Source organism: Sus scrofa, chromosome 14, assembly GCF_000003025.6.
Source record: "Sus scrofa isolate TJ Tabasco breed Duroc chromosome 14, Sscrofa11.1, whole genome shotgun sequence".
Taxonomy (NCBI): Eukaryota; Metazoa; Chordata; class Mammalia; order Artiodactyla; family Suidae; genus Sus; species Sus scrofa.
In genome coordinates, this window is record NC_010456.5 from 108,918,959 (window position 1) to 108,944,046 (window position 25,088).

Genomic DNA, 25,088 nt, shown 5'->3' on the forward strand with positions numbered 1-25,088 from the left:
TTGAGTCTTTTTCCCATTATGTCCCTCGTGCAGCTTAGCCTTTCTTTCTTTCCTTTCTTTTCTTTTTTTCTTTCTTTCTTTTCTTTTTTTTTTTTTTTGTCTTTTTGCCATTTCTAGGGCCACTCCCACAGCACATGGAGGTTCCCAGGCCAGGGGTCTAATCGGAGCTGTAGCCACCAGCCCACACCAGAACCACAGCAACGCAGGATCTGAGCCGCATCTGCAACCTACACCACAGCTCATGGCAACACCGGATCCCTAACCCACTGAGCAAGGCCAGGGATTGAACCCGCAACCTCATGGTTCTTAGTCGGATTCGTTAACCACTGAGCCATGATGGGAACTCCCAGCTCTTTCTTTCCTTTAAAGCCCCGATGGTCCTTGTTCATGCTTCATATGGCCTTCATCACCTTCTGATTTTGTGTTCTTGTTTCCAATATGTCTTGAGGGCTTCCGAGGGCAAGATGAAGCCTCATGCATCATTGTGGTCAACACAAGCCATGGTCACATCCAGAAAAGGGGACGGAGTGCTTCAGACCCGCTCTCCTAGCTAGAAAGGTCAAGGCCAGGGCTACAGCAGGGAGGGCTGTGCTCCTGGCCTTGTGGCTGGCTCCTGCCCGGTGCCTCCCTGGGTCGCCAGAGCGACAGGATGCTCACCCACAAGCAGATAGCATCACTGATCAGGGCTGCTGGCCTCAGCAGTTCTTGACCCCAACTGAGTTGAAACCGAGAGGATGCCTTTTCCAGCAGCCAAGAGCTGAGCCCACAGGGCTCCCTCCCCGTTCCTTTAGAGGCTGTGCTGAAAACAGATACCTCCTGCTGCCTGGGGTTCGCTACCGCCTCCTCCTCCTCCCCACAGGCCAGAGCCTGTCTGCACAGATCCGTGGCCAGGAGGAGGCTGGGGGCGAAACAGGTGGTCTCCTCTTAGTACAGAGCTGCCAGCTGCATCCTGCCTGCCAGGGAGCCTCCCCAGGGCCTCACTTGCTCCCGGGTCTCAGCACCCTGGGAGCTTGCCCTTCTCCTCTGCCTTGGGAGTGGACTGGGGGGAGGGGGCTGCTGCTGCTTGGCCTGGGGCTAGGGGAGCACACCCGAGAGAATGAGGCCTGCCCGGTCCACCCTGCCCCTTTGCCGCCCCCTCCCCGCCAAGTCTGACTCAGCTCTTGCTTGACATAGATCTTAAGTCCTCATCAGACTGGTCTCAGGTCAGGCAGGTGATGTGGGCCTTGGCCCAGCTGCCTGAGAAGGGCCAGGCATGCAGCCTTCTACTCTGGGAACCCTGCAGGCAGGGCCAGCTGCGCCTTTCCTGGCCACGCAGTTGGCGGCCTTTCCCTGAGACAAAGGCCGAAGGGCAGCTCCATCACGGGGTCCGCTGTTTTCTGCCTTTTGGCCGGTCCCCTCTGCTGCCCTCTTTCCCACTCTCACCCGCATCTCTTCCCAGGAGACCTGAGCTCTCGCCACCCCACCATGCAATTCTCTCCCCTAGTCCCTCTCTCGTCCTTTATTGAGCACCTATTGTGTACCAGGCGCTGGCCTGAGTCCTGGAGCTCCTGAGATGGGCAAGGCCCAGCCCTGCACTTATAGTTTGTTTGCGGTGCAACTCTTGCAAAGTGGCTTAAATAGGAGCTTCGTCAGATCCAGGACAGATAGAAAGAGACTTTCCTTAGAGGTACCTTGTGGTCAGAAGACACCCAAAGGCCTGGCTGAGCTGTTTCCGCCTTGTCATGACAAGGATCTTTTATTGCCTTTCCCCGTAAGGCTTCAAAAGTTTTCTACCAAACCACACTTGAACAAAGCTCTTAAACACACACACACACACACTTTTTAGAAAAAAGTTAATACAGCAGTTCCTGTCATGGTGCAGTGGAAACGAATCTGACTAGGAACCCTGAGGTTGCGGGTTCAATCCCTGGCCTCACTCGGTGAGTTAAGGATCCAGTTTTGCCATGAACTGTGGTGTAGGTCACAGACGTGGCTTGGATCTGGCGTTGCTGTGGCTCTGGTATAGGCTGGCAGCTTTAGCTCCAATTTGACTCCTAGCCTGGGAATCTCCATGTGCTGCTGGTGCGGCCCTAAAAAAAAAAGGAAAAAAAGACAAAAAAAAAAAAAAAGTCAATACATATACATATATTTATCCTAGAAAGTTAAAGGCCCGTTACCACACCCCTTCAAGTGAAAGACTAGTGTGTACCCCCAGATTTTTGTGCTCGCCGATGCTAACACTGTCTTTATAAACTTGCACTCATTTGGAGCTGCCTGTTTTCTTGGGAAGCACACAGCCTCCAAGGGCCACCACCTGACTCCTGGCAATTACTCCAGCCCTAGACCTCTGCCCAGAACAGAAATGTGTCAAGCCCACAGCCCTCCTTGTTTCCTGACCCTTCTCAGTTTGCTCCAAGTCAGGATCTCAAGCTCCATGGTGCAAGCCTTTGATTGGCTAGGATTTCAGCTGCCACCCTCCCTGAGCCCCGGGCTCCCCTTCGCTTGAGGATGACTGTGTGGGCCGTGGATCTAGAAGTGGGACCTCTGAGTTTTTCTACTCATTCTTCCCCCTCTAACCATGTCTCTCACCTCTTCTAATTCTGCCCCATCTGCTGGCCTCAAGAAATCAAGTCACAGAGGCATCACAACCTTCCAGATTTTTTTTTTTTTTTTGCTTTTCAGGGCCGCACCTGCAGCATATGGAGGTTCCCAGGCTAGGGGTCAAATCGGAGCTGTAGCCGCTGGCCTACGCCAGAGCCACAGCAATGCAGGATCCGAGCTGCATCTGCCACCTACACCACAGCTCACGGCAACGCTGGATCCTTAATCCACTGAGTGAGGCCAGGGATTGAACCCGCAACCTCACGGTCCTAGTCAGATTTGTCTCTTCTGTGCCATGACGGGACCTGCACAACCTTCCAGAACTGATCAAAGCATCTTTTCTGGGCTGGAATTCTATTAGCTCTATATGCTGATCAGAAGCTCTGATTTTCAGATGTCTTAGTACTTTCGTGAGAAAAATGAATGTAGTTGGAGAGAAATTCTTTTGAGACCTGGGTAGGGGGATGTTGATAAAAGGTCTTTGTCATGACGAAGTCAGGAGTCAACTCCAGAATCCCCCAGTGGTGGCACAGCTGTGTAGAACGAGAGCCAGTCAGCTAGGGGCAGACACTAGAAAAGAAGAAAGCAGGCAGTCTCCTGGGTGCCACAGCCAGAGTCTGATTTAGAAATGACCCCTGCTCACCACCCTGCAGCCTTGTGTTTAGGTATTTTTATAGTCCTGACCTTGTCAATGAAGGGTGAAGGCCAATGTTGAGGAGGAAGCCAGTGGGTTGGGGAGAGGGCCCGTCTTGCTGCCCAGCACTCGCTATCCCAGCCGGACTCCAGGCCTTTGCTGCTTCTGCACTTCCACCTGGAACACCTCCTTCATCACCCACTTCGAGGTCAAGTTCATGATGTTCTGCCTCCGTGGGGAGCCTCACAGATGTGCTCACTTCCTCCTTTGCTTCCCCACAGCCTCACATCTCTTTTATGCCACTTCTGGCTTGTTTGGTGGTGTCGTCATCCATTCGTTTGTTCACTCATTCATTCATTCATTCGTTCAGCTAATCCTGAAGACCTACTCTGTATCTGGTGCCGGGTATCACTGCGAAGGAGAGACCAGGGCCCTGCCTACAGGTGGCTGGCATTCTGATGGGGAGCAGACAGAGAAATGAGTGAACTAACCACAGCAGAATTGGGATCCACATTACTTAGGAGGGAGGGGTTGGGATGGGGAATGAGGGAACCCACCTTAGTTAGGTCAGCAGGGAAAGCCTCGCTAAGGAGGTGCTGTTTAAACCTTAAGGTAATTAAAATATCCTCCTTACATTCTCAAGCCCCTTAAGTGCCGGGTAGAATCTTGAACACCGTAGAATCTTGAACACAGTGGGTGTTCAGGAATTGGGTGGAAATGAATCTGGGCCATGACCCTTTTGTCTGGGCCTCAGCACCCTGGGAGCCAGTAATCGTCTCTCCCTCCCGCCTTAGGGCTCCCTAGCCCCACCTCCAGCTGTCATTTGACCGGGAAGAATTGGGTTACTTTGGGGGTGGGGTGGCAGGGTCCTGTGAACTTGGGCACGGGCCCGGAGGGCTGCTCCCAGGCCAAGCTGGGCAGCCTCAGGGGCCCGAGAGAGAGCACCAGCGGGGGCTGACGCCCTCCAGACAGGCTGCAGGCTCTGCCTGTGCCAGGTCCTTTTGCATCTGGCTCCTCCGTCAGGTGTGCTTCACCTCCCCAGCCACCAGCAGCACCCCCAGGGGAAACTGAGGCCCGGAGTTTTGGAGCTGCCTCTTCCTCTAGCAACCTCAGAGGCCAAAGTGGGTCACCATATTGGGGGAGGAGAGATGGGAAGTCTGAAACTCGAGGATGAGGGTGAGGCTTGCCCCCAGCCAGCCCTCCCAGCTCAGCCCGCTGGAGCCTGCTTCTTTCCAGAGTGAGCCCTCATCACGCAGGGTCAGCGCTAGAAGCGGCTGGCTGTGGAGATGCTTTGTTCCAGCTCCCGCCCGCCCCGTTGGCAGATGCACAAACGAAGCCTGGTGGGTCAGAGTGTAGGCTTCGCATACACTTTCCATGTACCTCTGCTCTAGCACATGGCAGTTGGCCTGCTCCTGGGTGTGTGGGGTGGCATTTCTTTGAACAAAATTTACTTGTATCATTTATTTATTATGCGTTTTTTTTTAAAAATGTGCCACAGAGTAACACATTACAAGCGTTTCCTAAAATACACATTGAAGTATTTTCAAAATAGGGAGCATAAACATGATGTGTCACAAAACCAGAAAGGATCACCGTGCATCCTTTGTGATTCAATCCTGGCCCAGGCAGTGGAAGCTCATCTGGTCGGGGACGTGTCATGCTCCCGTGGGCTGCACAGTGCCTGGCGCTGGTGGATGGCTGAGTGCGAAGCTGCGCCGTTTCCACTTTAGCCGGGCTCCCATGGGTGTTTGAGAGTCACTCTCCTGCCAGTCTTGCAGCGTTTTTGTGCATGGAATCTCAAAGCTCTTGCGTGCGTGTGTGCGTGCACAATCGCACGTGTGGTTTGCCTTGCGGTTTGGGGCGGGGGCCGTAGGCTTTTGGAGGGCAAGGATCTTTGCTTTATTTAGCCATCTTTGTGCCCCACAGGGCCCCACGCAGGTCTTCCCACAGGTGGATTTGTGTTGAGCCTTAGAGCCTGAAGGGGCCCTGGGTCTGTTAGCCCGGTCACCTTGTTTTACAGTTGGGGGCCCAGAGGAGGGCCGGCAGGGAAGTGACCTGCCCTTTGTCACAGGGGCTCAGTGAACCAGGCGGTCCTGTGGCTGATGTGTACAGCTTTCAGAGCCGAGTTGGGAGCTGCCCCGGAGGTAAAGGGGGTCTGTCCCTGAGGGGTCGGTGTCAGGAGGGGTGGGCACACAGCATGTTGTGTCCATTGCCAAGCGCCCCCCCCCCCCCCGCCCCCGCAACATCAGATCTCCTTTACCTGCTTACATGGTAAGTGGGCTTCCCTGAAAACCATTCAGGCTTTTCTCTGACCCGAGGGTTTTGCTTAAAGAAGAGCTCCCGTGGAGCTGGCTGAGGAGACTCTTGTTTAGTTTGGGGGCCTGCCCTTGCAGCCTGGCTGCAGGGCAGGATGTGCTGTGTGGGAGGACCGGGGGCCCTGCCCCTCCCTGTGCTCCATGCCAGGACCACTCTGGGCTGCCCAGCCCCTCTGAGCTCCCTGGCCTCCCCACCCTCCGCCTCTGCGGGCGTTGCCAAAACAAACAGCTCCGCAGGAGGTGCCTGGGCGCCCAGAGGCCCTTCCACACAGCCGCCCCCAGCAGCACCCTGGAGAGCCAAGCACAGCACCTTTGGCCATTTCCGTCCCCTCTCCTCCTGAGGGACTGGCGCCTTCCATCTGGAACCTTCTCCGAGGAAGGGGGAAGGGCCTGGGGAACTTCTTAGGTTGGGAACCCTGCCTCTTGCCTCTTGCAGTCTGGTTCCTGTTACCCTCCTGTAGCAGGGTGAGGAGGCCTGGCTTAAAAAAAAAAAAAGAAAAAATTGTTTTTCTTTTTTTTACTTTATATTTCACAGGAACTTCAAATAACTCAGCTCAGCTGTACATGGAATAGGACTCAGTAATAAATGCTTGCGGATGGAAGGGAAATTAGACCCAAGGAGGTTCATTCATTGATTTGGCTCAGAAATGCTTTCGGAGCATCTGCCAGACTAGCTTCCACGTGACCAGCACTCACGACCTACCAAGCACTTGACACTCGGGAGAGGCGGTGTCTTATGGGGGTTTCAGAGCCAGCCCCCCACCGGGCTGGGTGATCTTTGGATTAGATGACTTAATACATAGAGAGGGCTTAGAACAGTGTCTGACGTATGATAAGGAGTTGATCCATGTGAGCTGTGATTGTTTACGTCCTGGTATTGGCCTTAGTTCTTATCGTAACCCGTACAGTACTGACTGCCCGTATCCCCATTTTCCAGATGAAGAAACTGAGGTTCTCAAAGATTAAATAACATGCCCAAATTACGCAAGTAAGTGGCAGGGCCACGGTTCCATCTCAGGCCTGGACTCTGAGGCTTTTGGCAACCTGACTGAGCCGGCAAGGGGCTGGGCTTTCAGGTGCCAACCGTAAGGAGACCAGGTGCTGCCTTGAAGCGCTCACAGCCTGGCACGGAGGCCAACGCACACACAGGCATCAAAGAGTGAATTTCCTCAGGCACCACATGGGTTAGAGTCAAGCCAGGCCGAGTGGGAGGCAGAGCAGCACTGGCAGCCATGCCCTACTGCACCCGGGGCTGGTCACTAGTGCCGCCAGCTAGGCCTTCCTCCAGGGCCGGAGGCAGAACTGGTTCTGTGCCTGTCAGTTGTGTGTGTCGGAGGGGAGAGGGGCTCACTTCCTGCCCCTGACCTCCCAGCCCCAGCCAGGAGTTCTTCTCACTGCCCTGGGCCAGGGTCTAGGACAAGCACTGGACTGGCAGTGACGAATCGGAGACCACTCACCAGATTCCTGCCACTGTCCTAGGGTCCCTGAACCTCAGTGTCCTCAGCTGTAAGATGGGAGTAATTACACCTGCCACATAGAGCTGTTGTAAGGATTAAGTGAAATAATGTAAAAAAAAAAATCTCTTTATAATGCTAAATCTAGTATATATATATGACTAATAATAATCACTACTTTTTTTTTTTTTTTTTTTTTTGCTTTTCAGGGCTGCAGTCACGGCATATGAAGGTTCCCAGGCTAGGGACTGAATCAGAGCTATAGCTCCTGGCCTACACCACAGCCACAGCAATGCGGGATCTGAGCCGTGTGTGCAACCTACACCACAGCTCACAGCAATGTGGGATCCTTAACCCACTGAGCAAGGCCAGGGATCGAACCCACATCCTCATGGATCCTAGTCAGGTTCGTTAACTGCTGAGCCACAAAGGGAACTCCAATCACTACCATTTTTGAGCCCCTACTTTTTTCTTCCCCCCATTTTGGGCCGCCCTGTGACACATGGAGTTCCCAGGCCAGAGATCAGATCCGAGCCACAATTGCAACCTAAGCCACAGCTGCAGCAATGCTAGATCCTCAATCCACTCTGTGCTGGGCCAGGGGTTGAACCCATGTCCCAGCTCTCCTAAGACACTGAGAGTCCTGTTGCGCCACATCGGGAGCTCCTGAGCCCCTACTTGTACCTGTACCTCACACAGGACTAGATTACACATAACACCTTGTTTAATCCTTATACCAGTCCTTTAAGCTGAATTTCATTGCTCCCATTTTACAGATGTGGAAGCTGAGTTCCAGAGGCTCAGCTGCCTGGGGTCACACCTGTGAGGGGGTGGACATGAGGGGCAGACCCAGGTCCTCCCTGATTTCAAAGCCACCTACCTCTCTATGTTCCAGACCTTCTGAGTTCTCTCCCCTTCCCAGCCCCTCCCCTTGCTAGGAAGTTACTGAATCAGACACGGGAAGGTGTGGCTGTCAGGGGCCCAAGCTGAGCCAAGGCGCTCCTGCCAGACCAACCGCTCAGGCCCGGCAGCTGGTGGTGGGCAGGAACGGAGGGATGGGCTTTACCTGCCCACGGCCCCCGGTTGTGGTGGGAGCAGCAGGCTCTCCTCCCTCCTGTCTGGCAAGTAAGTTTTGTCGGCCTGTGAGTCACACAGCACTGATGAGTCAGGGTTTTCCCTTGTTCTTGCCCAGAGCAGCTGGGGAGGGGGTGGGGGGTTTTCTTAGGCAATAGGACCTCTCTCCCTCTCTGCTCTCCCACTGTCCCCCAGTGCCTTGGAGCTGCACATCTTCTCTCCAAAAGTCTGTGGCTCAGCCAGTGTCCCTGCTGAAGAGGGTGGGAGTCTGGGTGCTGGCCGCAGAGGCCCCAGACTGAGGAGAGTTGAGAGAGGAAGGGCCCTCCTAAGGAGAGTAGGGCAGCTAGTCCAGGGCTGTCTGACTCCAAAGCCACTACTCTTGGTCTCCTGTTCCAACTCACCCACCCCTTTCTGCAAAGAGGGGCTCAGTCCTGTTAGCCCTGGACAGTGCAGCCAGGGTCCCAAGGTACAGGGCCCCTGAGCTCTCGGCTCCTTGCCTTCTGACCAGGCTGGCTGCGAGCCTTGAAAGGACTGTCCAGATGGTCAGCCTCAGGCAGGCCTGGGGTTCTCCCTGAGCACCCCCGTGCCAGGGCCTCTCAGAAGCCTCATTAAACAGTTGAGGCAGCCAGCCAGGCTGGCCAGCCTAGTTCCAGATCAGTGCTTCTCAGCCCTGGCCACATATTAGAGTCACCTGGGGAGCTTTTAAACCCTTCGGAGGCTCAGGCCATACCCTAGAGCCATAAAATCAGGATCCCTGGGGCTGGGTCCCAGGCAGTCCTGTTTTTGATACGATACCCTGTATTGCCTGCCTTCCAGAAACTCACAGTCAAGTGGGGACATGCACGTGAGATGGCTTGTGACTCGGGGGCGGTGCAGGACACTCATACCCCGCAGGGCCAGGACGAGGTGCGTGTGGGTCTAGGGGCAAGAGGGCTTCCATCCTGTATCCTGATGGATGGAGGTCAGGACCAGGCAAGGCCTGGGAAGGAAACCGGGAAGGATGCCGGGCTGACAGGGTTGGTGATTCACAGGCTGTAGAGGAGGAAGGGGAAAGAATGAGTCAGGCACAGCTTCGCCGCCTGCAGGGCCCGAGCTGGGCTTTGGGGAAGAATGAATGTGCTCTGTTGATCCACAAACAGAACCCTGTGGGCCCTGAGCTGTGCCGCGTGAAGAAGTGAGTGAGCCTTAAAAAGGTGGGGTTCCAGGAGTTCCCATCTTGGCACAGCGGAAATGAGTCCGACTAGGAACCATGAGGTTGCTGGTTTGATTCCTGGCCTCACTCAGTGGGTTAAGGATCTGGTGCTGCCATGAGCTGTGGTGTAGGCTGCAGACACGGCTCGGATCTGGCATGGCTGTGGCTGTGGCATAGGCCGGTAGCTCTAGCTCTGATTCGACCCCTAGCCTGGGAACCTCCATATGCTGTGGGCGCAGCCCTAAAAAGCAAAAAAAAAAAGGTGGGGTTCCAGATCGCAGGGGTGTCAGGCATTCTGAGTGCCCCTCACACTTGACCAAGGCACCTCTCACAGCAACTCCCTGGAGCCTTTCAGCACAGGGAAGAGCGGCATCGCATTAGGCAAGTGTGCTAGGTGAGTGAAGGGGGCTGTGGGGCCCCAGTGGAAAGGGACCCGGTTCATCTCACTGCGATAGGCCTGAAAGAAAGACAGTGTGTGGACTGTAAATGAACACCAGGCATGAGAGATTGTGGAGCCACAGCCAGGGGAAGGGCCACGGGGACTGTTCTAGCTCCAGCCGTAGCAGTGCTGGGCAGACTTGTGTTTGCTGTGGAGGCAGTGAGGTTGGTGCTCAGACAGAGGAAGCCAGAGCTGGGGGAGGGGGGGTGCTGCTGAGCAGACGTCCCGTGGGCTCCTAGGTGAGTTGGTTAGTTGAGAGGAGGGTGGATGGGCTGGGGATGGTGAAGAATCCAGAGGAATAGTGGAGGGAACAGGGATCTTCAGTCTGGAGAAGAGCAAAGTGTTACCCTGTGACAGAGGTGGTGCCTTGTTCTGTGTCCTCCCAGAGAGCAGAGCCAGTGGATTCCAGGTCAAAAGAATAATGCTAAGCAGTTCCTGTGTGGTTCAGCAGGTTAAGTATCTGGCATTGTCACTGCAGGGGCTTGGGGTGCTGCTGTGGCGTGGGTTCATACCTGGCCTGGGAACTCTTTTTTTTTTTTTTTTTGGCCACACCTGTGGCATACGGAAGTTCCCTGGCCAGGGATCCAATCCCAGCCGCAGCTGCAACCTAAATCACAGCTGTGGCAACACTAGCTTCTTAACCCACTGTGCCACAGCGGGAGCGCCTTTAAAATTTTTTTTCACTTTAAAAAAAGAATAATGTTAATAACAGGGGCGAAACAGGAATTACTGTTGTGGCCCAGCAGAAACAAATCCGATTGGCATCCATGAGGATGCAGGTTCAATTCCTGGTCTCGAGCTCAGTAGGTTAAGGATGTGGCGTTGCTATGAGCTGTGGTGTAGGTCACAGACGTGGTTTGGATCCCAAGTGCTGTGGCTGTGCCATAGGCCATCAGGTGCAACTCTGATTGGACCCTTATCCTGGGAACATGCTGCTGATGTGGCCCTAAAAAGCAAAAAAAGGGCAAAAACAGTTCAGTGGCAGTAGTAGTGCCTCCTCTGTGGCATGTATGGTGCTGGGTGTGTGTGTGTGTGTGTGTGTGTGTGTGTCTGTCTGTCTGTCTTCAAGCAAGAGCTATGGTGTGAGGGAGGCTGCACCTGGGGTGTGGGGTGTTAGGTGAGTTGCTTTATTATATATAATCTTTTGGATCCTATTAGTTAAAGTACTATCCATGTATATATTTTTCAGTCCTCCCAACCTCCCTAAGAAGTGGGCTGTTATTAACTCCCTGCTTCCCAGAAGAGGAGACTAGAAAACTTAGGGCATTTGCCCAAGGTCACGTGTCTTTTTTTTTTTTTTTGTCTTTTTGCCTTTCAAGGGCTGCTCCCGCAGCATATGGAGGTTCCCAGGCTAGGGGTCCAATCGGAGCTGTAGCCACCGGCCTACGCCAGAGCCACAGCAACATGGGATCTGAGCCGCATCTGCGACCTACACCACAGCTCACAGCAATGCAGGATCCTTAACCCACTGAGCTAGGCCACGGATCAAACCCGCAACCTCATGGTTCCTAGTTGGATTCATTAACCACTGCGCCACAATGGGAACGCCATGTGTCTAATTTATGATGGAGCTGATGTTCAAACCCAGGTCTGTGTGACTCCAAAATCTGGACCTTCAGCCTCTGGGTTTCTCTGTCCTGCTGCCTGTTACATAGCTAGTGCTCAGTGAAGGGTGACCATAAGATGGTTAACTTTCTAACCCTTCCATCCATCCAACCATGGAATAGCTTTCTCCCTGGCATCATGTTTCCGGACGTGCCCACAGAGGCTGCCTTGCCGGAGTGTCGAGTGGGTGGGGAGGTTGGTCTCCATCACTGAGCCCCAAACCAGCCATGCAGGATTTGAGTCTGTCAGCCTGGAGGAGATCTGGGTGCACAGTGGTGTCCTGGGCGGGCCAGCTCTCAGAGCACGTTCTTTCCTGGTGGCACAGGAAAGGTCAGGCCGACTTGGAATGCCTCCACTCTCACTCCTGAAGCGGGTTCTTCTTGCTACTTTTCTTTTTGGAGTATTTATCATCTCTGCGTTGAACCCCCGGCCATTTTAATATTCTAGCTATAAGTCAGCTTTCACTGGCAGTGGAGTGGTTTGTTAGAAACAGCTTACCTCCCCACCTCCCCATCCCTCCCCACGGGCAAGAGCCGTGGGGTTTGAGACGGGCCACATCATCTCTCAGAGCCTTGGTTTCCCCATCTGTAAATCGAAGGTGCTAGGATAAGTGACTTTAAAGTCAGTCCTGGAGTCAGGATTCTGCCGAGCTCCGGGGACCCTACCCTCTGCCGTGATGGAGTGGCATGTGTCTGAGTGAAGCACGGGTGGCACTGTCGCCCAGGGGGTCAGAGTCTCGGGTGTCACAAGTCAGGCCATGCCATTCGGCCTCTAGACACCTGGCTGCCAGGCTGGTGCTGGTCTGGACCCATCCCACAGGGACCTCTCCTGCCAGCAGGGCTGTGGAAAGCTGTGGTAGCAATGACCCGTCTCTCCTCCCTGGAGTCCTGAGGTAGCAAGGGGAGCTGGCCAGATACCGGAGACCTTTCTAGCAACCTCTGGGGAGTTCCTGTTTTATTTATTAGCCGCCATCCTCCCTCGTCTGCCCCAGGAAAAGTGCTGACCCTACGCTGTGCAGCCACACAGGGAAGCGGGCATCCATCAAGCCTGCTCTTTGTCCCTGTCAAGCTTAACCTCATTTAACCCCTGCATCGTCCTGCACTGTGAGGGAGAGACCAAGAGTCCACCACAGCAGGAGTTTTCAAAAATCACAGCAACTTTAGGAGGGGTCAGGGGGAAAGATGGTAGCCTTTCATTCTGTTAATTATATAATGGTAATGAGCATTATTGACTTGGCTTGATGACTGACTACAAAAGCGACTGTCTTTTAAGCCCCGGGTAGAGTGGTCTCTGTAGTCCTTACAGCAATCCCATGAGTGGGCCCTACTTCCTCTTTACAGATGGAACCCTGAGGCTTGGAATGATGAGGTGGGCCCTGGCACCCACACAGGTGGTCGGTAGCCAAAGACGCCCCCACTCCCTGCCCCATCCATGTGGAAGCTCATGTGGAAGTGAGTAGCCAGATTGGAGAGACAGGCTATGCTGCTTCTCCTAATTCATAGTTATCTGACATCCAGCTTCCCCTAGAGCTGGTAGTCCTGGAACTGTTCCCATTCAGGCCAGGCCTGTGTTGCACCTGAAAACAAAAATCAGCACGTGATGGAGATGGGAATATTTTCACTACAAGAAAGCAATAGACTGGGTTTTTTTGTTTTTGTTTTGCTTTTTTTTAGGGCCAAACCTGGGGCATATGGAGGTTCCCAAGCTAGGGGTCTAATCAGAGCTACAGCTGCTGGCCTACACCACAGCCACAGCAATGCGGGATCCGAGCCGAGTCTGCGACCTACACCACAGCTCACGGCAACACCAGATCCTTAACCCACTGAGCAAGGCCAGGGGCCAAACCTTTGTCCTCATGGATGCTAGTCAGATTCGGTAACCGCTGAGCCAGAAGGGGAACTCCTGTTTTGTTTTGTTTTGTTTTTTAATTCACATGAACTTAAAATAAGGATAGTTACTATCATTTCCCAAACACCCGATGCTTTAATTCTGCTGATAAAGTACATTGTTCTTTCCCAGTCGATCCCAGAAAAGGAGCTGCTGGTTTTACGGCCGGCTGGATCCCAGAGTAGACTCTGGGACTGGGGGGGGTTCTGTTTCTAGAGATCAGACGGGCCAGGTTTCCCTCAGGAAATGGGGCAGGGGGCTGGCTGGAGGAAGTCACCTCGGGTCAGGGGCAGCGTTGCTCAGAGCCCAGCCTAGGATGCCCCCTTTCACCTCACCTGGCTGCTCAGCCGAGGGCCCCACGCTGGGGGCACAGAGCAGAGAGCAGATCAAGGCCCTGCTGCCCCAAGTGCCCCCCAGGAAATGTGTGCGTTGTGTGCACACGCAGTGAAAGCGCGCCCTGTCTCCACGGTGCAGGGCGCCCTTTGTCCACACCTGCAGCCGCCCGAGCAGGGGGCCCTGGGTAGGTTTATTTTTCTTGGCTGCACTTTGTCGTCTCTCCCGTCGGCCATGAAGATTCCGGGCCCTCACTGGCTGTGGTTTCTGACATCCAGCCCCTTGTCCTCCAGCAGGTTTCCTCTCAATACACCTCCAGGGCTGGTTCTGTCCCTTTGGACTGCCACCTCTGCCACCCTCTTTTTCTTTTTCTCCTCTCTTTTTTTTTTTTTTTTTTTGCTTTTTAGGGCCACAGCTGCAGCATATGGGTGTTCCCAGGCTAGGGGTCAGATCGGAGCTGCAGCTGCCCACCTACACCAGTTCTCCTCTCTGCTTTATGGGGATTTCTTCCAGGCAGCTCTGTCTGGTCCCCACCGCTCCCCCACCTCTCATCTGGCATCTGCCCTCTCCAGCTCTCCCCCACCCCCCTTTTTCTAGACTGTCCATTCACTTCATTCACTCACTCTTTGGGCAAACAGGGATTGAGACCTGCTGCGTACCAGACCCGGGCCTGTTTCTGGGACCCCAGAGGTAAACCGGAGGTGGTCCCAGCCTCAGGGGGACAAGCTGGATGATTGCAGGGAACTGCAGCTGCCCAGGTACAGGCGCCCTCACAGAGCTAAGTTCAAGGTTCCCAGAAGAGCCTCTCGTCCTTCAACCCTGCCCAGGACCCCTGGGACTCAACGTGCCCTAGGAAGGGATGCAGTTTAGGAAGCCTGGGCTGTCACTTAGCAACTGGCTCCACCCCTTTCCTTCCCTGAACCCTGGAGCTGGGCCTAAGGGAATGAATGCGAAAGATGGGCCAGGGCTGTAAAGAGGCCACGTGGGGAGGCCTCAGCTGAGCTGAGCTGGCCTAGCGCTTTCCTTTCGAAGGTTACTCAGGCTCTGAGGGTCATCTTGGGCTAAGTCAAACTATAAATACCGCGCTTCCTGAAGGGATTACCTGGGCTCCGCTTCCCCTGCCTGCACCCTCCTTGGCTGGGCTGAGCCTTTTCTGGACCTGCCCTTCTTTTGGATTGCTTATCCCCTCTGCCAGGTGCCCTTCTTCAGCCACCTCTCCGGTTCCCTGCAGCCCAGCTGTGACGGCCAGGGTGGAAGGGGAAGGGAGAGACTGGCATCTGCGTTCTGGCCAAAGAGCCCCCATAGCCCAGGCTTCTCCTTCTGCCTGGCATCTCATCTCTCACTCCAGCCAGAGCAAGCCCAGGCTTGTCACACAGTCAGGACTTCTGGGGAGCACTCTGCTGGCTCCATCCCTAGAACAGGGACCTGGGGATGGAGCTTGGTAACCGAGCCTGGAAATGGAGCTTGGGAATTGCGGCAGGTATAAATAGGGCCGTCTCCTGGCTTGGGTGGACTGACTGTCCTGGGAAATCTCTGCTTCCCCTTGGCTGGTCTCAGACTTGGTGTCACATCCCAGTGGCTCAGGTGTGCCAGTTCCCAAAGCCACAGTAAGGGCCTCTTGGGGTCTGAGATCAAGAAGTGGAGGGACAGCCCGACTTGGCCGTTGGGGCAGACCTTTCTCCAGCTTTTCCTGCTCTCAGCGGTGACTCCTCCACCTCGCTCCCTCCCCGTGCACCATGCATTTGTCAGGTCCATTTTCAACTCAGCAGACATTGGTGAGAACCTGGGGAGTTCAGGGGGAAGCAGCCAGGCCTGTTGTCCTCCCGTGGGTTCTAGAGACTCCTCTCTTGTGTAGTTATCCTGAATTAACTAGTGCGAAGCATGCACGCGCGCATGCACTCATAGCCACACCCCAGCTCCACGCAAATTGGAAGGGATCGTTAGTATTCTGTCTCCCACTCTTCTCTCGGAACCCTCCCTTGGGGGTGGTATCGCCAGACACTATTCATTATCCAGGCCAAACCGCAGCGTCCACTGTCATTACCCTCCCCCTGCAACCCAGACGGCCGTGCCCTCTCGCCCCTCCCCCTTGCCCCTTGGAATCTGCTCTCAGCAGCACCTTGGGAGGCTATCTGTTGAACTAGCTGATGTTAAGGTTTAGAGGAGCGTGCTCTTTCCACTTCTGTTTTGCTGTGTTCACAAGGGGGATTCTTTTTTTTTTTTTTTTTTTTTGTCTTTTTAGGGCTACACCTGCGGCATATGGAGGTTCCCAGGCTAGGGGTCTAATCAGAGCTGTAGCTGCCGGCCTACGTGAGAGTCACAGAAACCCCAGATCTGAGTGGGATTCTTCAATCAGAGTGAGTACCTACCCCAGCCCAGCCCTTGTGACTCTGGCTCACTGGGTCTGCGGTGGGCCCTGGGACACTGGCTTTTTAACCAGCACCTCAGGAGGGCCTAGCACAAGTGATGTTTCGGGCAACCCTTCAAGACCGCAACTTGTGGAGTTCCCGTCGTGGCGCAGTGGAAACGAATCCGACTAGGAACCATGAGGTTGCAGGTTCAATCCCTGGCCTGGCTCAGTGAGTCAAAGATCCAGCGTTGCCGTGAGCTGTGGTGTAGGTTGCAGACACGGCTCGGATCTGGCATTGCTGTGGCTCTTGGCGTAGGCCGGCAGCTACAGCTCCGATTAGATCCCTAGCCTGAGAACATCCATATGCCGAAGGTGCGGCCCTAAAACAAACAAACAAAACCCCCACAACTTTTGCCTCTGTCCTCAGAAACGTGCATTCTTTGCTCAGTTCCCTGGCCACCTTAGTTACAGAAACCCATGGTTTTCATGGGCATTTTGTACCTCCCCTATATATATAGGTGTGTACCTGAATCATTCATTGTTTTATAAATCTCTCTTCGGTCAACTTTCTTAAGGATAAGGACCACGTCTGTTACTCTGTCTTTGACCTGGAGCTTATCTAGAGCAGGTGGAGACCTAAGTAGGGGCCACTAGATGCTCCTGCTGCTGAAACCCACAGATCCTGCCTGGCTCTGAACAGAGGCTCCCAGAGCTGCCAGCAACTGAAATCCTAGAGGTTGTGGGCCTTGGGCTCTCCCGTTCACCACCCTCAAGCCCCACCCACAGCTCCCCAAACTCTTCCGAATTTTCTGTGGCTGCTTCTCAGAACTTTATATACCCTTTTTCCTTAACAACTTTCATTGTATTCTTTTTTTTCTTTGGCTGCACTTATGGCATATGGAAGTTCCTGGGCCAGGGATTAAATCCGAGCTGCAGCTGTGACCTATGCCCCCCAGCTGCAGCAATGCTGGATCCTTAACCCACTGCACCCAGCTGGGAATGGAACCCATGCTGCCACAGCGACAGTGCTGGATCCTTAACCTGCTGTGCTATAGCGGGAACTCTTCATTGTTTTATTCTTATAACTAAAGTAACTACTGCTTATTTTTGAAAACTTGGAAAGTATAAGCAAAAAAAAAAAAAAAAAATCATTGGTAACTGCCAATCAGATATAACCATTGCTGGAGTTCCCATCATGGCACAGCAGAAATTAATCTGACTAGGAACCATGAGGTTGTGGGTTCGATCCCTGGCTTTGCTCAGTGGGTCAAGGATCCGGCATTGCCATGAGCTGTGATGTAGGTCGCAGACATGGCTCGGATCCTGTGTTGCTGTGGCCGTGGTGTAGGCCAGCAGCTGTAGCTCTGATTCGACCCCTAGCCTGGGAACCTCCATGTGCTCTGGGTGCGGCCCTAAAAAGCAAAAAAAAAAAAAAAAAAAATATATATATATATATATATATATATGTAACTATTGTTAACATTTGGTGTAACTCCTTCCAGTGTTTTGATCTGATTTTTATTTATTTATTTATTTAGGCCACACCCACGGCACGTGGAAGGTCCTGGGCTAGGGATCGAACCCATGCCAAAGTTGCAACCTGCGCCACAGTTGTGGCAACACTGGATCCTTAGCGTGCTGCACTGCAGGAGACCATCTCAGTCTTTTTAATATGTATAATTTTACATACATTTGCAGCAATAAAAGCCAGAGCACAGACACTTGCTGTTCTCTAACCCTTTTTTCCCTGAATCACTGGGCATTTCCCTGCGTGACTCTGCCTCCCTCAGTCCCATCACAAAATGGGTGCCGCGGATGCACAGACATTATGTAGCTTTTCTCCTGGTGGCGTGCCTTTAACTTGTTTCTAGAAAACCAGGCGGAGTTAAACAGCTTTGGAGATGAACCTTCGCCACACACTTGTGATTATTTTCTTAGAATACTTTCTTAGAAACCAAACAGCTGAGCCAAAGAGATGCATACTTGTAAGTTTTTTGGTATCATAGCAACTGCCCTCCAGAAAGTTTGTACCAGCATATAAGAGCATTCACACCCTTTCCCCTGCCCGATATTTTTTGACTCAACTAACTGTAAAACGTCATTTTTTAAATGAATGAAATTTAAAATATTCTTCATCAATTTGCTTTTATGTTTAGAGTAAAAGCTTCCTTTTCTATTTAGTCTGTATCTGTGTCTAAAATTGTCAGCATCAGTGTGTGGGGATCCAGACATTTTGGCAAGTCTCTTATACATGCTTGCCTCCGGCCTGGGGAAGCTTGCTGGATATCTTTAAGCTGTGTGCTGAGTTTCAATCACTGTGAGCAAAGCCAGCCCCTGGCCCGGGGTGCTGCTGCTGCCCCCTGCTGGCGAAGTGCAGTGGTGGCTGAAAGGGCTGGCCTCCTGCCCTTTTCTTACCTCAACCCTCCCTCTTTCTTCCGCCACCACCCCATTTTAATAGTTTCTAGTATCTTCAGCCTGAAGGGAACCAGTGTGCAGGGTGAGGAGATTTTAAGCTCTGTGTCTTGGGTGATGCAAATGCAGTTACTGTTTGGGGAGGCTCACTGGCATTGCGTCTGTCCTGGTATGTGACGTGTGTCTCTGACAGCACAGACAGGAAAGCGTGCTTTTCTCTGGGTGAAGGGAGGGGACTCTGCAGGCAAAGTATTCAAGCAAAGCATCCTTCAGGTATGCGGGGCCTCCTGAGGTGACAGCCTTGAAAGGTGACGCCTTGGGGCTGTGTTGATATTAAAAAGAGAGAGGCATGCATACACAGTGACACTTCAGGTACCCTAAGGTCACCAGTAACCTGGATTGTCAGGGACAGGACCAGAACCTGACCATTGAAGTAAGGGAGGGTGGGCCATCTGAGCAAGAACAACAGATGTCCCCAAGCCTTGCCTCTCTTCTTCAGGAAACCTCTTTCTTAGAACCAGATGCTCTCAATTTTGACAGTGCTGACAGAGCTTTCTCACCCCTCAGCAGATGAAGAGTGGCCCATTAGCTGGACCTGATCTCTACCCATATGAGCAGCAGTTAGATGGAGACCAGTGAGAAGAGACATCTGGCAGAGAGGAAGCAGCTCAAGAAGTTAAAAGGCCTGAGTCATTGAGTAGAGGGGCAGAAGTGGTCCCAGAGGTCCCCAGGGCATCACTGCAGAATTCCTGTGAGTCCTGATGGGTCATAGCTCTTGTTAGGGAGTCATCAACACTAAAGGACCATAGAGAAAAGGGGTCAGAAATCATGAAGCAGAGCAACTTCCTTGATCCAGGCAGAAACCCCTCCAGGCCAAACTTCCACCAAAAAAACCCATGGACAAAACTGTCATCTTTTGTTTCTCCAGTTCCTCCTTTCTGTCTTTCACACTTAAGCCTTTGATCTATCTGGGTTTGATTTTTGTGGCTGGCGTGAGGTAGGGATCCTGTTTCATGTGTTTCTGTAGGGAGAACCTGTGACTCAGTGGTAACAAACCCAATTAGTATCCATGAGGATGAGGGTTTGATCCCTGGCCCTGCTCAGTGGGTTACAGGATCACGTGTTGCTGGGAGCTGTGGTCACAGACCCTGTTCAGATCCCAAGTTGCTGTGTCTATGGTGTAGGCCAGCAGCTGCAGCTCTGATTTGACTCCTAGCCTGGGAACTTCCATATGCCATAGTTGCAGCCTTAAAAAAAAAAAAAAGAACCTGTAGTCCCATAACTACTTATCACTAGTCCTTTGTAAGGAAAATCCCCAGTGTCTGTCGTCTGCTGCTCACATGGCATCCTTCTGATGACAGTTATGTGGGTGTCTTTCCCATGTCCTGTTTCATGTTTTTAAGGCTCTCTGATTTCTTAAATGCAGTATTTCACAATCTGGGTCTGATAAATCCCATAGCTGAAGTCTTTGTAAGTCTGATTCTTCTGCCTGTTGTTTTTGCTGGCTTGGGCTCATATTGCCTTGTTTCTTTGTATGTTGTGATTAAGAAAAAAAAACCTATGACCTTATTATTTATTTTTCTTGGAACTTTATCTCAGGAATTCTTTGAGGCCTGGTTTGAAGTTGTTTGCCAACAAAGAGGATTTGCCTTTCCTTCTGCTAACCCAGGAACACTCAGATGAAGTGTCTGGCGTGAGAGTTTTCTGTCTGCACAGGTAGAGGCAAACCCACTGGATTCAGTCTGACCTGAGGCAGAACCCTCACTCTGTCACTTACTGTGTCACTTCAGGCCAGTCATTTAATCTCTCTGCCTGTGCCATCATCTGTGGAACAGCAATAATAACACCTAGCACATAAAGCCATTCAAAGAGTGAAGTGGGGGAGTTCCCATCGTGGTGCAGCGGAAATGAATCCGACTAGGAACCATAAGGTTGTGGGTTCGATCCCTGGCCTCACTCAGTGGGTTAAGGATCCGGCATTGCCATGAGCTGTGGTGTAGGTCGCAGACCCAGCTCAGATCTGGCGTGGCTGTGGCTCTGGCGTAGGCTGGCAGCAACAGCTCCGATTAGACCCCTAGCCTGGGAACCTCCATATGCCATGGGTGTGGCCCTGAAAAGCCAAAAAAAAAAAAAAAAAAAGAGTGAAGTGGGGTGTTGTGTATAAATAAAGTGCTTACACGGTTTTCCTTCATGTGGTAGGTGGGTCAATGTCCTGCTCTTCCCCAAGGAGGCCCCCCTCCCACCCTAGCCTGTAGGGGCAGCTCCCAGCTTTAGTTCTGCATCTCACTCAAGATCCGAGTTAGGGAGTTCCCGTCGTGGCGCAGTGGTTAACGAATCCGACTAGGAACCATGAGGTTGCAGGTTTGGTCCCTGCCCTTGCTCAGTGGGTTAACGATCCGGCGTTGCCGTGAGCTGTGGTGTAGGTTGCAGACGCGGCTCGGATCCCGCGTTGCTGTGGCTCTGGCGTAGGCCGGTGGCTACAGCTCTGATTCAGCCCCTAGCCTGGGAACCTCCATATGCCACGGGATCGGCCCAAGAAATAGCAACAACAACAACAAAGACAAAAGACAAAAAAAAAAAAAAAAAAAAAAGATCCGAGTTAAAGCGAGAGCCAAGGACTTTAGATCTCGTTCTTGTGGCTCATTCTGCCTTCAGTTCTGAGAAGACTGAGCTTCCTAAAGCCTTTGAGAGATGCCTCTGCTCTCCGTCTTGACTGTGGTCCAGAGTTGTCCTGGAGGTCACTTGGGGTTGTGTAAGAAGAATAATGACCTTAAAAAAAAAAAAGGATAATGATATTTAACAGAATTGTTTCCTTCATCAGATACTGTGGGGATTTTGGGGGTTGGTCAGTTGTGGTTTTAAAAAATTCTTTGTAACTGTATGATAGAACATTAATAAAGAGACTTTTTTTTTTTTTTTTTGTCTTTACTAAAGACAAAATGGTTCCTAGTCGGATTCGTTAACCACTGAGCCACGACGGGAACTCCAATAAAAAGGCATTAAAGGAGTTCCCAGAGAGGAGCAGCAGAAACGAATCCAACTAGGAACCATGAGGTTGTGGGTTCCATCCCTGGCCTCGCTCAGTGGGTTAAGGATCTGGCGTTGCCGTGAGCTGTGGTGTAGGTCGCAGACGCGGCTCGGATCCCACATGGCTGTGGTTGTGTGTAAACTGGTGGCTGCAGCTCTGATTCAACCCCTAACCTGGGAACCTCCATATGCCGTGGGTGTGGCCCTAAAAGACAAAAGATGAAAAAAATTAAAAAATAAAAAGACGGAGTTCCCGTCGTGGCGCAGTGGTTAACGAATCCGACTAGGAACCATGAGGTTGCAGGTTCGGTCCCTGCCCTTGCTCAGTGGGTTAACGATCCGGCGTTGCCGTGAGCTGTGGTGTAGGTTGCAGACGCGGCTCGGATCCCGCGTTGTTGTGGCTCTGGCGTAGGCCGGTGGCTACAGCTCCGATTGGACCCCTAGCCTGGGAACCTCCATATGCCCCGGGAGCGGCCCAAGAAATAGCAACAACAACAGCAACAACAAAAAAGACAAAAGACCAAAAAAAATAAATAAATAAAAAATAAAAAGACATTAAAATATTTATAATTCTTATTCACGGGACTATACATGTGACATAGAAAGTTGTATATTGTCATGATACCATTCTAAATGCTTTTCATAACAAGGAATATTTAAAAAATAAATTTACTACTATGAACCCAACTCTATTGAGAAAAATGGAGAGAGGAAGCTGGGAGGAAATATGGCTAAGTGTCAACAGTAGTTAATTTCTGAACAGCGGAGGTCTCCAGGGAGTTTCCCCCAATGGCAGCAAGGCACAAACAGTGGTCAGAGGGCGGCCCTCCCAATCAGAAAGCCTGGCATTCCATTGGTACCCGGGTGGCTTCAGACAAATGACAAGCTCTCTTAGTTTCCCCATCTGTTGGGTCACTTTGACAGTCTAAAATGCCTAGTCTGTGATCTGGCACAAGCTGGCTCCGTAAATAGTGGAAGTTAGAATTCTTTCCAGATTTTTAAAAACACTGAACGTATCCTACTTACTAATCAAAGAAAGAGAGTAGAATTAAGACTTAAAGCAGCAGCAGCAGCAGCAATAAAGGCAATATACCCTTTGCTGACAGAAGTGGTTTATGCCCCCGGAGTTGGGTGTGTGCAGTTTTCTAGACTCTTCCCTGACTCCAGGAAAGGGCTGGGGGTCCTCAATACTCAGGAGCGGCGGTGGGGGCGGGGTTTGGTGGGGGCGCTGGGAGAAGGTGGACGCAGCCCCGGCTTTCCAGAGGCTAAGCGTCTCCTTGTGTCCTGCGCAGGACGCAATGAGCCCCTGAAGAAGGAGCGGCTGAAGTGGAAGAGCGACTATCCGATGACCGACGGGCAGCTGCGGAGCAAGCGGGATGAGTTCTGGGACACGGCGCCCGCCTTTGAGGGCCGCAAGGAGATCTGGGACGCCCTCAAGGCTGCCGCCTACGCGGCTGAGGCCAATGACCACGAGCTGGCCCAGGCCATCCTGGACGGAGCCAGCATCACCCTGCCTCACGGTGAGCAACGGGGCAGGGCTTCCCCAGGGACCCCGGGGTTGAATGTCAGCCGCTGCTGTGGCAACAGCAAATCCTTAACCCACTGTGCTGGGCCACGGCTCCAACCCACAGTGACCTAAGCTGCTGCAGTCAGGTTCTTAACCCAACGTGCTGCAGCAGGAACTCCTCGCTTAACCTTAATTACTCCCACGTAAGCCCCTATATCAGAATACCATGACATTGGAGGGTTAAGGCTTCAATATATGAATTTGTTGGGGGACACAATTCATTCCAAACCAGTGGGTCCCTGAGCCGACTCTGCCCACCCCCGCCTTTCTCACAGGCACGCTCTGTGAATGCTACGATGAGCTGGGCAATCGCTACCAGCTACCCATCTACTGCCTCTCGCCGCCTGTGAACCTGCTGCTGGAACACACCGAGGAGGAGAGCCCGGAGCCCCCCGAGCCCACCCCCAGCGCCCGCCGAGAGTTCCCGCTGAAGGTGCGCCTCTCCACGGGCAAGGACGTGAGGCTCAGCGCCAGCCTGCCTGACACAGTGGGGCAGCTCAAGAGGCAGCTGCACACCCAGGAGGGCATCGAGCCATCCTGGCAGCGATGGTTCTTCTCCGGAAAGCTGCTCACAGACCGCACGCGGCTCCAGGAAACCAAGATCCAGAAGGATTTTGTCATCCAGGTCATCATCAACCAGCCCCCGCCGCCCCAGGACTGAGGTGACCACGGACCCCTGGGCAGAGAGGCCGAGGAGGGTCTCCGCAGGGCTGAGAGGCCTTCCGGCTGGAGCACTGGATGCCCCCACCCTGCCGCTGCCTTGGAGAGCTGTTCTTTTCTTTGGAGGCATCTCCCCAAATATGGCTGCTGGGCGAGCCCTGAGGGGGACCCTGCTTCCCGGGGCCACCAGTGCCCAGCACCCAGGAAACAGTGTGCTGCCACACACAGGCCTTGCCACCCTTGTCAGAGAAGAGGCAAACCAGGGCCCTCCAGCCTGCCTCTCTCCTGCGGCAGGTTCGAGCCACAAGGGCCAGCCCGGAGGCCCCCGGAGTCCAGATCTGTCATTGGGTGCTGCCGGCTGTGCCCACTCCGTTTTTCTGCTCAGGGTCTGAAGCAGCTGCTGTTTCCCTCCTCTGTCCCCACCCCCTGACTCTGCCCTGGGCACAGTGCCAGTCCCCCAGAGGGGAAGGGGACTCATGAGCCCCAGGGGCGGGGAGCCTGAGGCCGGCCTCTGCCTCTCCCAGCCCCCAGCACAATAGGCAGAGATGCAGCGCTGGCGGGGTGGCTGGGCTGTTGTGGCAGGGGTCTGCGCAGGGCCGTCTCCTGGCTCTAGCCCTGGTAGCGGTGGCAGGGGAGGGGGGCCCTGCAGCCTGGCAGTGGCCCCACAGCAGGTCCCTGTGTACAGACATATCTGCATATTTATCAATAAAGCCTTTTTGCTCCTTCCCTCTCTCTTGCCTGGCTTTGACTTTGGGTTCTCCTGCAGCTCTGTGGATCCCCAGAGCCCGTTCTGGTGCAGGAACAGGTGGATGCATGGCCTCCCCAGCTACTCTGGGCACCATGGAGATTTCGGTGGAACAAGCTGAGCACTGCTAGTGTTCGGGCCTGTGTTTTCGTGGGTCCTCCGGAAAAGCCACTTAACCTCCAAACCCACTTTGCTTATCTTTAATGTGGAGATGATGCCGCCTGCCCTGCCTCCTCCCTCAGCAGCTGGCAGGATTAAATGGCATAACAGATGTGAACACATTTTGAAAGCAAAGGTGGGCTTAGTTACCTGAAGCTCCACTCCTACAGCACAAAGCCGCTGGCTTCCAGCTCAGCCCCTGAGCCAGACCCTCAGGACGGATGTATATGTGGACATCCTGGACGTGCTGTACCCTCGGTGACGTTAAGGCAAAATCTCTGACAAATTTAGGTGATGAGCATGTGTCATCTTGCCAGCAGGGGAACCAGAGAGGAGGAAGAGCCAGCTTCCTTAGGGGAAAGCGTGCATGTGAGCAGAGAGGGGGCATCTTAGATAAGGTAGTTTAGCTAAGGGCAGGCCACGTGGGTGTCACAGACCACCGGGCTGTGGCGTCTGTGGTTCCCTGGCAGGTTAAACCCGGGTCATGGTGACCCAGGGCTCACTCCCATGGTTCGAGGTATAGAACTGAGCAATAGAGTTTTGCTTTTCCTTCAGTTGGCAATATTTTCCTTTCTCAGTGAGTATGAGGTCAGCATGGCCTGACGGGGAAACTGAGTGAAGGATGATCCGTCCGAGCTGGTGTCCTCGTCAGCGT

At 53.1% G+C, this 25,088-nt stretch overlaps 1 protein-coding gene across 5 annotated transcripts in view; it reads left to right on the forward strand.

Annotated features, from left to right (window-relative positions):
• UBTD1 (ubiquitin domain containing 1) overlaps positions 1-24,257 on the forward strand; it is a 57,682-nt gene extending 33,425 nt beyond the window's left edge. For 4 of the 5 annotated variants that reach the window (XM_021074394.1, XM_013990470.2, XM_003359315.4 and 1 more), the window contains 2 exons: positions 22,595-22,822; positions 23,145-24,257. In XM_021074394.1, the coding sequence (XP_020930053.1) occupies positions 22,648-22,822; positions 23,145-23,530 (561 nt within the window). In that variant the 5' untranslated portion in view covers positions 22,595-22,647 and the 3' untranslated portion in view covers positions 23,531-24,257. Of the gene's footprint in view, positions 1-19,874; positions 19,992-22,594; positions 22,823-23,144 lie in introns of all 5 variants that reach the window. The other variant, XM_005657441.3, reaches the window with a different exon arrangement.